This window comes from Lontra canadensis, unplaced genomic scaffold (assembly GCF_010015895.1).
Source record: "Lontra canadensis isolate GAN:19392208 unplaced genomic scaffold, GSC_riverotter_1.0 scaffold29, whole genome shotgun sequence".
NCBI lineage: Eukaryota > Metazoa > Chordata > Mammalia > Carnivora > Mustelidae > Lontra > Lontra canadensis.
The window spans coordinates 8,279,078-8,292,931 of record NW_022631023.1 but is presented as its reverse complement, the minus strand read 5'-3'; the positions used below and the strand labels follow the sequence as shown (position 1 = coordinate 8,292,931).

The 13,854-nt window shown below is 54.3% G+C and overlaps 1 protein-coding gene across 1 annotated transcript in view; it reads left to right on the top strand.

Moving 5' to 3' along the window:
- Window positions 1-207: 207 nt before the first annotated feature.
- The window catches only part of SIM2 (SIM bHLH transcription factor 2), a 51,111-nt gene continuing 37,464 nt past the window's right edge, over window positions 208-13,854 (top strand). Inside the window, exons 1-3 of the mRNA XM_032865349.1 lie at window positions 208-840; window positions 9,572-9,654; window positions 12,714-12,803. Of these exons, the coding sequence (XP_032721240.1) occupies window positions 666-840; window positions 9,572-9,654; window positions 12,714-12,803 (348 nt within the window). The 5' untranslated portion in view covers window positions 208-665. The remainder of the gene's footprint in view (window positions 841-9,571; window positions 9,655-12,713; window positions 12,804-13,854) is intronic.

Below are 13,854 nucleotides of genomic sequence, written 5' to 3'. Positions count from 1 at the left end.
CCCGAAGGCGGGTCCGCCATAAACAAACGCGGCTCGGTCGCACGTGGACCGCGGAGCTGCTGCGACTCGCGACAGATCGCGGGCTTCGGGCGCCGCGTCTCCAGGCAAAGGGAGCCGCCAGGGAGGGCAGGAGAGCGCGCCCGGGCCCGGCCCCAGCCGCCTCCGCCCCAGCTCCCCTCCGCTCCCCTCCGCTCCATGGCTCCGCGGCCGCCGCCCATGCCGCCCTCCAGCCCGCAGGGGCCTCGCGGCAGCGGGTACGAACACTCCGTCAAGGACTAAGCGGCACCGCTGCCTCCTCGCTGGCTCCGCTCCGCTTCCTAGGGAAAGCCGAGACGCGAGAGCCGGGAGGGAGAAGGGAAGAGTGAGCAGAAGCGAGCGGAAAGTCGGGCTCTTGGCACCGCGGGACAGCACAGCCGGGAGGAGGCTGCGCCCGGAGCGGCGGGCGGAGCGCGCAGCGGCGCCGCCCGGTTGCGCCGAGCGCCGGGGCCCGGCGGCTGCGGAAAAGCTACTCGGTGCCCCGGGCCTCCCCGCGCACCTGCCCCGGGCGGTGCCCCCGACTCACTTGGCCCCCGGAGTTCCCTTCCCCATCCCCGCCCCTGCAGCCGCAGCGGGGCTCCGCGGACCTGGAGCACAGCCGGGTCTAATATGCCCGGAGCCGAGGCGCGATGAAGGAGAAGTCCAAGAATGCGGCCAAGACCAGGAGGGAGAAGGAAAATGGCGAGTTTTATGAGCTGGCCAAGCTGCTCCCGCTGCCGTCGGCCATCACCTCGCAGCTGGACAAGGCGTCTATCATCCGACTCACCACCAGCTACTTGAAGATGCGGGCCGTCTTCCCCGAAGGTGAGGCCGCAGGTGGGCGGCCGAGAGCCTCGGCCCAAACGGGGAGCTGGAGCTGGATTGGAGCGCCAGTGCAGGGGAGTCTTGGGGAGGCCGCGCCGGGAGCTTCGGCTCCTGTTGGAGAGAGGAGGAAGGGTCTTGGCGCCGTGGGGACTAGACCGTGTTCTGGCCCAAGTGTGGACCCAGCGAATCAGGAATTGTTTTGTGATCGTGCTGCTCCGTTCTGGTTTCCCTCCCTCTTTTCTTTTCTCTTGTTTCTTTTCTCTTTCCTTTGCTTTCCTTTTCTTTTTCTTTCTTCATTTCTTTAACTCCCCCCTTTTATTTTTTCCTTCTTTCATTCCTATCTTTTTTTCTGCGGAAGGGACGCGTGTGCCCCCCAGCCAGAAGTGAGAGGGGCTTGCTGCTCCTGGCCTGGGAGAGAGTGGAGTGCATGAGGAGGCCCAGGCCCTGAAGGCCCTTTGGGGCTGGGGCCTCAGATTTGGGCCTCTCTGCCTGACTCTTCTTTGCTCCCTTGGGGCTGGGCGGGGCAGGTCAGGGTAGGAGAGACCGAAAGTAGGTGAGCAGAAACCTTGCAGGAGAAAGGACTAGTACGAAAATGGCAGGCGGGCCGGCCAGAGCACAGTCTTCTTTTCCTGATCGGAATTATAAACCAGAGGGGCAGGTGCCACGCGGAGCAAGGGTCACCAGGATCCATGGGTCCCGCACACTGCGGTGGTAAGTAATGGCGTGCCGGCCAGCATTCCCTGCTAGCACATGGCCTGCAGAGAACCGTGGCTGCCAGGCTGGGCACTTCTGAGCAACGGGGCTGGGGACGCCTGGTCACCGCAGAGCTCTCTTTGGTGTCCGGGTGTTTCTGAACTGATCACTTTTCAGCGTCTGTCCCCAGCCAGGGTGGCCGCAGCCTGGCCCGCGAGATTCTGACACTCAGCTGGGGCTGGGACGCTGTGAGTGGGGGCCTGCTGGGCACTCCAAGGCTTCTGGGCCGCAGAGCCACTGGAGCCGTGTGGAGCTCCGGAAGCCGGTGGCGGAGTAGAAACAACTTCATCTGCAGGACACCAGACAGTGGCTACACTGTAGGGACAGGTGTCCTTTGGATGCAGGGTGACTCCATTAAGGCGGTGCCTGGTCAGGCCATCGACCAGAAGTCAGTAAGCTTGACCTTTGCGTTGGTTGCTTCTTAAGCCTGTTAGAAGTAATTGGCTCCGGGTTGGAGCTGCGTTTCACACTGCCTCTCCTGGGTGGAGGAGGGCCAGTTACGCTGCTTGACCTGCAGCCCTGCATCTCAGCTGGCCAGAGAATTTAGGGGGGCCCCCTCCCAGAAGCAACTGGTAGCCTAGCTTAGCCTTTGCCTCCCAGCTGGGCCATGCAGCCTCCAGCGCATTCCTCTCTGGTGCAGGAGCCTCGGACCTGAACCTCCACCCCAGCCCCACACCCCTTCTTTCCTCTTCCAACCCCAGTATAAAGCCATGTCCCACTCCAGCCCCTCCTACTGGAAGTTACCAAGCAGATGGTCACTATTAGTGTGCCTAAGGGTGACCCCTTTACCAGAGAAATAGAAAATTAAAATTAGAAGAGAATTGGCTTTTATGAGAGCTGAGTCTCCTTCCCAGTCGGGAAGGAGTGGTGGTGAGCCGGTTTTTGTTTTTCTTTCTTTCTTTTTAAATTTTATCTATTTTCTCCCCTCTCCCCAAAGTGAGTTGTTTCTTAATTTGCATGCCGCAAGCAGGTGGGGAACCAGGACAGGACCCTGGCCTCCTCTCACGTCCCCACTGGAAATAAACACATTAGAAGCCAGAATTGGGATAGTAAATGGTTTGTTACCAATGATTTCCAGTAAGCCAGAAATTAGAAAGGGAGGCCTGGGGAAAGAGGGCTAATTGTAAGCCATTTATTGTTTAGAGAATTTCCAGGAAAGCCTGCTAAAAATTGGGAAGTGTTGGGTATAGGGCAGGTTTTAAAAATTGGAGCTGGGTGCCCTAACTCTGAGAAATGAGTCTCCAAAGCCTTTGAGCCCAGAATTACTTGGCCCTGCGCCCTTTGCAGAGGTGGGCTTGCAGAGGTGGGCTTGCAGAGGTGGTCCAGGACTCGATCACCAGGCCCTTGTGCTTTGTTGGGTAGTGGTCTGGTTGAGGGGTGGCCTGTATGCCTCCTGGGGGTGACTATCACTGTTGGAACTTAGGGTGGAGTAGGGGGCCCAGGACTCCTCATTTCATTCAGAGGCCTGGGGCCTGCAGCTCTGGGTGCTGGCACTGCTCCCCTCAAGTCAGTCCGGGGCACAGAGTTGTAAAGCTGGATGCCTAGGCGGAGAAAGAGGCGTTTAGAGAGACCTCAATTATGCAAAGTAACTGGCTCACCATTCCGGTAGCTCCGCAAAAGGCGGTGTGCGGAAGCTGAGCTGTAATTGATTTAGCCTCTGGTCTGGAGCCCGGGTGTGCGCCGGGGAATGGAATAGGGCCTGGGGGAGCCGCGGGGATCTGGGCGTCAGCATCCGGGAGGTTTAGGGCCAACACAGGCTTGCGCGGCGGTGAGACCTCCCGGATCTGCTCCAACTCTCGGCTGCGGACTGAGAGGTGTCGAGTGAAACGGGTATCTCGAGCTTGGTCTCGCTGATCCGTAGTCACGGAGCAAGAGGGATGTGTGGGTGCAGAAGGGTCTAGAGGCCAAGTTAGGACTTCGGGGGCCAGAAAATGCGTAGCACATTTGGAAGGAACCACAGGCATCGCAGACTAAGCCTCCGGCCCAGAGGAAATTGAGGCCAGAGAAGGATGGGCCTTTTCCAGGGTCCCACAGCAAGGGCAAGAGCAAGCAGTCGCTGCGCGGGGAGGCCACTGGCCATGGCTCTTTTCATCCTGAGACCACCTGGGCCAGAGGAAAGATAGAGGAGCTCGGAGGAGTCCCACACAGGGGCAGAAAGAGGCCAACGTGGACGCTCCCCATGGAGGTCAGACTGCAAGCTTGGGGGTGCTGACAACTTACACAGCCTGTTCAAGGTTCTGCTCCGTTAAGCTGCCCCACCTAGACCTCCCGCTCCTTGTCTGCAAAATGGGCCCATTAAGAACTCCATGCCTGTGCAAGTTTCCTGGAAATAAGTGTGAGGAACCAGGTAGTGAAGGTGGAAATCAAAGGTGTTCTTACTCCACTCACTTTGTCCTGGGAGTGCACGCTGTTTCCGGAGCCAGACATGGCTTAGATGGCAGGGCGCCCCGTCTCTGTGCACCTCTGGGACTCACCGTGTGCAGTTGGAAGTCTGCTATTTTCTGCTCCCCTTAATAGCTAAAAAATGGGAGGTAGACAGGGAAGAGGACAGGCTGGCTTTGGAAGTGTACTCAGAATTGAAAACTCAGTACTTTCACTGGTGGCTGGGAAGGCCTGCGGCACTCAGGGCTCAGAGAAGGGCTGGGGCCACGATTTGCCGGCCCTCTTTGCGCTGTGGCCTTCCCTTCAGGAGAGGGGGCTCTTTGGAAGCACAGAGGCACCGGGTGGGAGGGCGCTGCCGCTCTCTGGCCATAGCTGCATGGTGATGGGCCAAGCGGGACGCAAGACGAGTTTCTCCCTCAGGTGATGTACTCAGGGCCTCAGGACGCCGGAGTCAGAGCCCCAAGAACTCCAAGGCCCATCCGGTTGCTTAGGCTTCTTCCTAGGAGCCAGGACTCTGGATTCGGATTTGACCCCCAGCAGTGGGGTAGGGGGTGGTGTCCCTTTTGGACCCTTGCACGCAGACAGCTGACAGGAGGGACTGGCCTGTGGTCCCAGCTGAGGAATGGAGATGGAAACTGAGGCGGACTGCCCCCCCCACACACAGAACACAGCCCCTCCCCCTCCTTTCCCAGACCTGAAAACTCCGGACAGGTGGGGAGGGAGGGAGAACAGGGGAAGGGAGTGCAACACTGTCAGGCTCACACAAAAATACTGGGGGTTGAGGCCGGAATCACTCCAGCGGTGGAATTGGTCTGGGTTTAGAGCCAGGCAGACCGCTAGAAACTGTTGTCCCGGATGGAAACGCTTTGATTTAGAGGGTCCGGTGAGAAGAAAACCGCCCTTAACCTAAACAGATCCGAGCCCTTTCTCTACCGAAGCCCGAAATCATGTAGATTTTAAAAAGAAAACAAGCGAACTTATTTTTTTGAGTAATGTGACGCTTGACAGCCACACTGGGAGAGCTCCCAGTCCCCGAGCAGGAAGCTGTGAGCTGTGGGCGGCGGCGAAGGGAACTCGGGGTGCAGGGGGCGCCCTAGCCATTGGAGGCGGGAACCGGAGCGCGCTAGAGCCGCGGATTCAGCCGCGGGCGGCCAGAAGCCGGGCCTCGGCCGGGGCGCTCGGAGGCGCGGGCGGAAAGCCGCTCCGGGTGGCGCCGGGCCCCCAGCGCTCCTCCGTGCGGGCCGCGGCCGGGCCTCCGTCCCAACCCCCGAGGACTGGGCGTTAGGCGCTGGGGGCCCGGGCCTTGCGTCTGTTGTCTGAGCACGTACTCTGGCCGGCGGCCAGGCGAGGCCAGGCTGGAAGCCCCCTCCCTTCCCGTCCCGCGGGCCCGGCGAGGGCTTCTTAGGGCGTCCCCACGACCCCGCTTCACACCCCGCTCCGGGCCCGCCGTGCGTGGGTTTGGGAAAAGGCCCAAAGGCCGGGCTTCTCGGGGGCCCCGGACAGAACGAAGCATTCCGAGGCCGGACGCTGAAGTGCTCGGAGGAGCCCCAGAACCGTGACCGTGTAAGGGGCCCTGCAGTCGGGCGAGGAAGGGACGCCAGCTAGGGGCTCCCCCAGGGTGGGAGGCGGCAGCACGGCCCCCGGCTCCAGCGTTACAACCTCGCCCGGGCGCGCTATGCCCCGTAGCCCCGGGCGGAGCCCCTGAGCCGGCCGCCCCGCGGCTGGTAATGCTCCGGAAACCGGGTTGCAAACACCCGCGGGGCGACCCGCAACCCGCGCCCCTGCCCTGGCGTGGGGGTGTCGCGGTGGAGAAGCTGAGCAGCCGCCCGTAGTCCCCGCCTCAGCCCTGCGCGCACCCTTCTCGACTTTGGAGTAGTCTGCGGTCAGCCAGTGTGACCTTGTGTCCTCAGACGGCCCACGATTTTCAAGAGGCCACACTCCCCGATAACACGCTTCCTTCCCCCGCAAGGGCCTAGTAATTTGGGGGAGGGGAGGAGGAGGAGAGGGCCGGAGGCAGGGAAGGAGTGGGAAGGCCAGAGAAGGCTGGACCAATGTGGTGGCCCCACCGCTGCCTTTCAGGGGACCCAGCGCTTTGCTCAGCACCCTCTGGTTTCCTGCGTTTAATCCTACAATATCCTCCCTCACTTTAGAGTTGAGAAATAAATGTTAGAGGTCAGGGCAATAGCTGGAGATCAGACCAGCCAGACTGGCCAAGCCGGGGAGTGGGGGCAGAAGGAAGTGAGATACCCCTGTGTCCCCTGGGGGCTCCAGAAATGTCCTTCCTGGATTTTGGATTTTTCTCAATCTCAGATCCAATTTTTCCATGGACGGGTGGTGGCAGGGTTAGAAGATCCCCTATTAACCCCATTTAGTTTTCAGAAGATCCCTCTGAGGAGTGTTCTTGTCACCATGTCAGATACCCAAGGTTGCGTTCCAGAAACCGCTGTCCATCTCGGGAGTTCTTATCACTCCAGACCCTTTCTCTGGGGCTGGACAGCAGGTATGAAACAGCTGTTTGTTGACTGACTAACTGAGCACCCAGCGAGGAAGGACCACGTTTAGACAGCTTCGGTGGCGGGAGAGCCTGGTAAAGTTTAAACCAGTCAGCCAGTCAGCCAAGTAGTCAAGTTTGCATGCTAAGGTGCGGGTACCCACAAATGGGGGAAAGAGGACTCCTGGTTCCCTTTCTCTTCTGATCCAGTGGCTGACCTCTTCCCCCAGGACCTGGCCGTCTAAATTCCCAGTAGCAGGGAGTGCCCAATGGATTTCCCTGCTGACACATGTAGGGCAATTGGGATAGCAAACCTTTTGGTAGGGGATCGCAGGCCAGGTTTGGGGTGCTTCTGGCCATCCGCCGGCTGCGTCCCCCACAGTCAGTGGAGGGTGGGCACTCCCAGGATCTGGTGAGGCCACAGATGAGCTTGGAAGAGCTTAGCTCAGTCTCACCTGTCTCTCATTTCTCAAACAAATAAAGCCCTTTGTTAAGCCCAGATATGGGTCCGATGCCCAGCGCCTCACTTTTGGGGGGATATCTACGGCTTTACACGTACCAAGACCGATTTTTGGTTCTAGTTACAAACCTTACCTTATTTTGCCTCTGCGTTCAGCCCAAAGTAGATTTTTATGGGCGGAGTGTAAAGGTCTCACCCACATAGGTTTCTAATACAAGTGCTGACGGCACCTTGCCTGGGCTGAGATGGCACGGGGACCAGATGACTGAGGGGAAACCTGGCTGTGACCGCCGCCACTTCAGGCTAGGTCCAGAAGGTGGATTCAGACCAAAGATTTACTGGCAAAGCAGAGGTGTCAGGACATTATAGGAAAAATTACAGTGATATAAGAGAACAGGCTCTCTTGAAGTATCCAGGTATTTGATTTATATGAAAAATTGTCCTGTGTACTCAGTGCAATTTTGCATGTAAGGCCAGAGCCTTCTTCCACAAGGCTTTTGGGAGAGCTGGGCAGGGCAATCCTGGTTTGGGTCTGACCCTTCCCAGAGGTACAGACTTCCCCAGGTCACCTGGCTGTGGACACTACAAGAAGCCTAATCTGGGAGGCCAAGTTCACTTTTCCCACTGAGCCAGGCAAGGCTAGTGTGATGCAAACCAGGGGAAGGACCCAGGAGTTGGGTAGAGGACAGGGCACGGTGGTCCATTTTTGGAAATCAGGATTCCTGGGTCTTTATTAAATTCTTTTTTCATTCAAGTCCCAGGGTTTTAAAATTTTTGTTCTTTCCATTTCTCCTTAATGGAGTAAATGTTGACCCCACCAAGCCATCCTGCCCAGATGGGGGCCCGGGGAAGACCTGCTGGTGAGAGCCAGCGGTGCCCTACTATGGGCACCTTGGAAGTGAAATTGGGCAGACAGTGATTAACTGGGATTAAGAAGACACCTCTGTTCACGTAGTGGTGGCTGAGGGGCTGCGATGGTGTTTGGGGAATCAGGATATGTGGAATTTAGTCACTTCCTTATGGATAAGGATAAACTCCTAATTCCTACAGTTTAGGAGGAGAAATTAAAGGTCATCCCTTTTTTTGCTGAACAGAGTTTGCAAGGAATGATCTCCAAAACCTCTTGGGGCGGGGGAGAGGTGGGCTGGGCCCCCAGGTCCTCTGGGGCCAGGCAGCTCCTTCGTGCTTGGGGTGGAAACCTCCAGAAGCCCAGATTCCAGATACCTGCGAAGACAGCAGGGGAAGACCCAGAGTGTCCAAGCAGCGCCTTTCCAGGCCACCCACTCGCCGCAGCCCTCTTTGGGGAGTTTTGTGGTCTGGAGAATGGTCCCCAAATTCGCTGAGACTAGTGGAGGTTCCCCATCCCGCCCGCCCGTCCTGCTCTGGCTTCGCCACCAGCACTCCCCGGGCGCAGCGGGCAGGGTCCGGTCTTGCGTGCAGTTCTGGGTGAAAGAGAGGAGAACCAATCGACTTACCTGCAGTGGGACCCATAGCTCACCCCGCAGGGGTCGCAGCCACGGGGCAGGGTGGACAGTGCATGAGTGGGCCTGGAGCCTGGGGCCACCTTCTCCGCTGGAGGCAATGGCAGGCTGAGGACAGGAATCCCCGGCCTTTTCCACCTTGCTCCTGGCTGGTCGCTCTAACTGGATGGTTGCTGCTGAGGGTTCTCCCACGTGGCACTTAGTACTGAACCCTTGCCTGGCTTTCCTGCTTTCTTCTGAATATGCAGAGAAGGCTTGGGGTTTCTGGGGGTCACAGCAGTTGAGTCAGGAACACAGAGGAGGAGGCTTCTCTGGGCAGAGCCACCATTCTGCTGGTGTGTCTCCTGAAACACTTGTGACCTTCAGGGAAGTGGTTGGGGGAAGAAGGGGGTGGGGGGGTAGTTAAGAACTGGGGAACCCTAATTATGTGGCAGCAGATCCCTTTCAGTTATCCTCGAGTACCTACAAGACTCCCACCGCCTTCGGCCCATCCCCCACCAGGCCTTGGGTGCGTTTGGAGCTCGCTCTCCGGAAGGTGGCAGGTAACCCGTTGTGAGGCGCCTGCGAGGGCTGCGGGGTCCGAGGGGTTATGTGAGGTTTAAAAATAAAACAAACCTTTTTTTTTTTTTTTTTTTTTTTTTTTTATGCTAGAAAAGCTGCCTCCTGGGCGGCTAGGGCTTTTCGCCTGGGCCTGTCTTTAGGAAAATGCAGTTGCCGGGGACACAGTGAAGGGAGGGAGTGAGGGAGGGTTCTTGGGGAAATATTTACAGGTCAAATCGATATCCCCGTTTGGCTTCGAGGATGGCCGATTTCAAAGCAGATTAGATTACTTTATGGCATTTCAAATAAAACGGCAATTTCAGAGCCGTGAGCACGTGGGCGACCCACGGGAGCGATGGGCCCGGCGAGCTCAGCGCGCCCTGGGGGCGCTGGGACCCAAGGCCTCGGCGGGAACATCTCCTCTGGCCTTTTTTTCTCTTTAATCCAGGGCAAAGGGGCGATGGCAAGAACACAGACGGCGGCCTGCGGGGCCCAGGGGACGGCAGGGGCGACGCTCGGAATTCCAGCCGGCCACCGCGCGCGGTCCCGAAGTTCCGCGTGCTCTGCGGGGCGTGGGGGCCTCTCGATCGGCGCTGCGGTTTACCGATTTGCTTTATTCCCCAGGTTTAGGAGACGCGTGGGGACAGCCAAGCCGCGCCGGGCCCCTGGACAGCGTCGCCAAGGAGCTGGGATCGCACTTGCTTCAGGTAAAGCCTCCTTTGCCGGGAGGGAGGAGCGCAGCCACCGCCTGAGGCGCTGATCCGCGCCGGGTGGGGGCCCCCTTCTGACTCTGCCCTCCCAATCTCCACGTCCTTTCCCAAGGACCCCTGGGTGGATCCCGAGGCCACCATCAGGCTGCAGAAGTCGTCAAGGCGAGAGACAGCTTCTGGACCTCGAGACAATTGGCTACCTCCCCACCCTCTGTCCATGCATGCTCTTTGGAGGTCGGGACTGGGGTGGACTCAGTCCAACCAGAGTAACCTCCGGTCAGCCCCACCCTGACCCCGCATCTCACCGCGTCCCAGCCCTAGTACTCTACAGCTCACGAGACCTAGGCCTAAGGACGCCCGTGGGCGCGCCGTTCTTTCCAACCTTACTTCCTTTAGCAAACTTTTATGGAGCGCTTGCTCTGTGCCAGACGCTGTGCCAGGCGCTTGAGCCAAAGAAGAAGTGATCCGGGTGCTCTGAGCCAGAGTGCGGCAGTCCTAAAGCCTTTGACAATAGTGCATGTTTGGAGGGGATGCAATAAAAGAGATGTAAAATGGTACCTGTAACAGAATATTAAGTTAGCATTTACTGAGAACTTACTACTGATCAGATTCTGTTTTAAATCTTCTTGAATCCGGGTGCGTCATCGTCCACCTAGAGTAGGCTCTATTTTGAGCTCCATTGTCTCAAAGGAGGAAATTGAGGTACAGAGAGCTTAAGCACCTTGCCTGAGGTCACACAGCAAGTGCTGGAGCGCGGTTCAACCCAAGTCCTCCAGTTCTCGAGAGCTCCAGGTCAGGACCTGGTGCGGCCTCCGGGGTCACCTGGCTCAGGGAGGGACCCCTTGCTTGGTTTGTGGTCAGCAACTTACAGCCCTCAGCTCGGAGCTATTTAGCCTTCCGTCGGTAAACCGCTCGTGGCCTGGGGTTTCCCCCGCAGGGTCTGCGGCTCTGGCAGGCAAGGCGAGCGCACGGCAGACCATTTCCAAGTCCGCGGCTGGCGCTGGGTGGGGACCGCAACGCCTCTTGTCTCCGAATCTTTCAGATGCCCTTTACAGAGCCTCATCAACGGCCCGATTCATTCCCCCCGTCCGTCATTTGTCTCTGCCATCGAAAAATGCTTACCAAGAGCTCTTTTGCATTTCCTCCTTCTAGTTTGTGTTTTCTTTAACAGAAAAAAAAAAAAAAGTGTTGGCGGCAGTACGCAGTCAGCCAAGAGCACCGCATTTCGAAAAAAGCGGATCTTTTCAAAACCCCTTTCCCCAAATGTCTAGTATGATTTTTTTTTTTTAAATGCATGCTCGGGGCAAGAGAAGATCCCGAGGAATATTTGAAACCTGAAGCTTTTACAGCATAAAGCAAGCGATGTGGTGGCCAGGCGGGGAAATGGCGCTCTTGGAGTCCTTCCCGCGCCCTGCGCTCACCCGCTTGCTCACTCCCAGCTCCGAGCGCCGCCGCCGCCGTATTTCGCTGGTTTGATACTCCTGCAGGCTAAAAGTGACACTAACATCAGGGACAAGTGAGTGAAAACCTGGCGGGTATAGTCATCACGCCTGGGTTCCTCCACCGTCCATTTCTCTAACTCTGGAATGTTGTGCCAAGGGGCGTGTTTACTGTTAATATACCTTCAAGCGAATCAGGTCATTTGAAGCTATGAAGACATACCCCAAATTTTCCATTAAAGACATTATTTTTTTGGCTACTGCTGGCAACTCTCAGAATTTAATTATGATATATTTTTTTTCTTTTTCTCCCGCATGGCTGTCAGATACCGTTTCAATAAATGTATCTCTTTAACGATTTTGGAGTTGAGCAAGGGTGTAAAATGTGCCAAAACGTTTATAACTGTAGAAATTGCTGTATAGTTTATATTTCTGAAACGGAATTTAGTTGGGAAAATACTTTATAGCTGAGTTAGACAGGAGAAAGTAAGGCTTAAAATCAAGAAGTTGATTCCAATGTCCGTGTAGGTTAGGGTGTTGATAGTTTAGCTGGCAAAGGATTTTCACAGTAAAACTGTATTTGAGACACAGAATGTAAGGATATCTTTCAAGTTTCACTTCTGCTACATTCTTTGTAGGCCCCCCTCCAAAGAGGGGGCAGATTTAGAAAAACCGAAGGTAATCTGGTTTCAATTACATGTTGTAAAAATAGAATTTGTGGCCAGAAATTAATTTGGAATATTTTTTATGGGGGCAGCGTTGTGGGGTGTATGGACCGCTCACCAACTTTATTGCTTTTCTTTGGTTCTGGATCTAAAATATGAATGGGTAAATAAAAATGCAGTTTCCTTTTTCAAAAATAATTTAGCCTTTTCATCCTTGCCACATATAAATATAATCATTACCCTTTTATTTGTCTTAATTAGCTCTTAAAATTTTACTTTATTTTTTTGAGGGCTAGCCAACTTAAGCAATATCATTTAGGTAGTTTTAATTTTTCAGAAATTGATACTTTTTCTCCTCGAATTTTGCAAAAGTTATTTGATCTCTTGCAAATTCTAAGTAGTTAATTCTGTAGACATAGTCTGTTAAAAATAACCGGGTAGTTTATTTTCAGGGGAGTGGTAGTGTTTGGAATTTATTATTCAAATGGTACTTAGGGGGTAACTAGAAAATTGTGGCAAATAAAGTATATGTCCTGGTGGTATAAAGGACTGCCAATTATGACATAAAATGGTCTATATAGTGGTGGGTTTCCCCCTAAGTACCATAGAACTCCGGATTTGCGCTAAGTGCTAAAATAACCCTAAACAATAAAACTACTGCATTTAAACTGAGCACGTTAGGAGTTCTCCAGTGTTTTGCGTGATTTTTGTGATGTGGATGTAAGATTGTTTTTAAAGTTCTTTAAAAGCATTTGAGAGCCTGGCCCCAGGAATTAAACCTTCAGTGTTATAACCTGAAACCCTTTTTAGGGCCCTGGGCTGGTCTTGCATTTGACAAGTATGTATGGATGATAATATGGGATACATTCCTCTACCTCAGTGACAGTACAATTACGAGGTTTCACTCTACTGTGTAACTATCATCTCTTAACCTTGGCACTCTCTTTTACAGACTTTGGATGGATTTGTTTTCGTGGTAGCATCTGATGGCAAAATCATGTATATATCGGAAACAGCTTCTGTGCATTTGGGCTTGTCGCAGGTAGGTATTACCTGGTTTTAGATACAACCAAAATATTAAAGCAAGTGTCGACAGATCTTAACCCAGCCTGTAAGTGATTCTGTTCAAGCGTCTGCTTTTGTGTATGAAATAATCCAAAATTGCAAAATCATCTTCTTAGGCTATCCCGCAGAGCTTTTCTTCATGTTGCATTTCCCAGTTTTACTTTCTTTTTTCCTTTGGGATTAATGAGCGGTGTATCCTTGCAACGGCCAGCTTTGTTCCAAGATCCTGTCTGATAGCCTGGACTCTGCCTATACAGTAACAGTCTGCTGCTAACAAGAGCTTCACAAAGGGAGATTTTTCAGTGCACGCTTGCGGGGCTGCACGTGGTCTTGTGAGTTGCCATGAAAGCGAGAGGAAAACTGATGTCGGACATGGATTTTCTGCAGACTGTGCTTTGGGAGAGAGAGAAGGAGTGGGGGGTAGATTTATGAGTGTTCACATGGAATTCAGGGTAATTTTTCCTGAGTTTTTCCAGTTCAGTGGTCGTTTCAGTAAAGCATTTTATATGCTTGTGATAGAAACTCGTAAAACTCAGTTTACTACTGTTTTGCACAGCGAGGTCCTGTTTTCTCTAGAACATTTAAATATTACTGATTTTTCTGGAACTGTCTCCTAAAAAGGGGTTCATCCCGTCAAGGAAAGAGGTGCGCTTGGCTTTATCTATTCCGATCAAGCCAAAGGTTTTGGGGGGGAAATTCAGCTGCTCTCGGGGCTCCTCGGAATGGAGGGAGGGGAGGAGTCCGATGGTGGCCCTTCACGTTTGCATTTCCGATTTAACAAGCGTGGTCTGAGGTTCTAAAATTCACATTTTTAAAAATACATCTAAGGATTAAATGCTTCTTTATATTGTGACTTATCAGAATGCTTTTTTTTTTTTTTCATCACGACTGAAGACACACTAGAATTAATTAGAGACAGGAAATGGGCTCCTGGGAGGCAGACGATTAATCTGTGTTACACCAGCCCCCTCTGTAGTTAAGCCAAAATAAAACACGTCAATTAACAGGGCTGGAGTTTTTTCATGGAA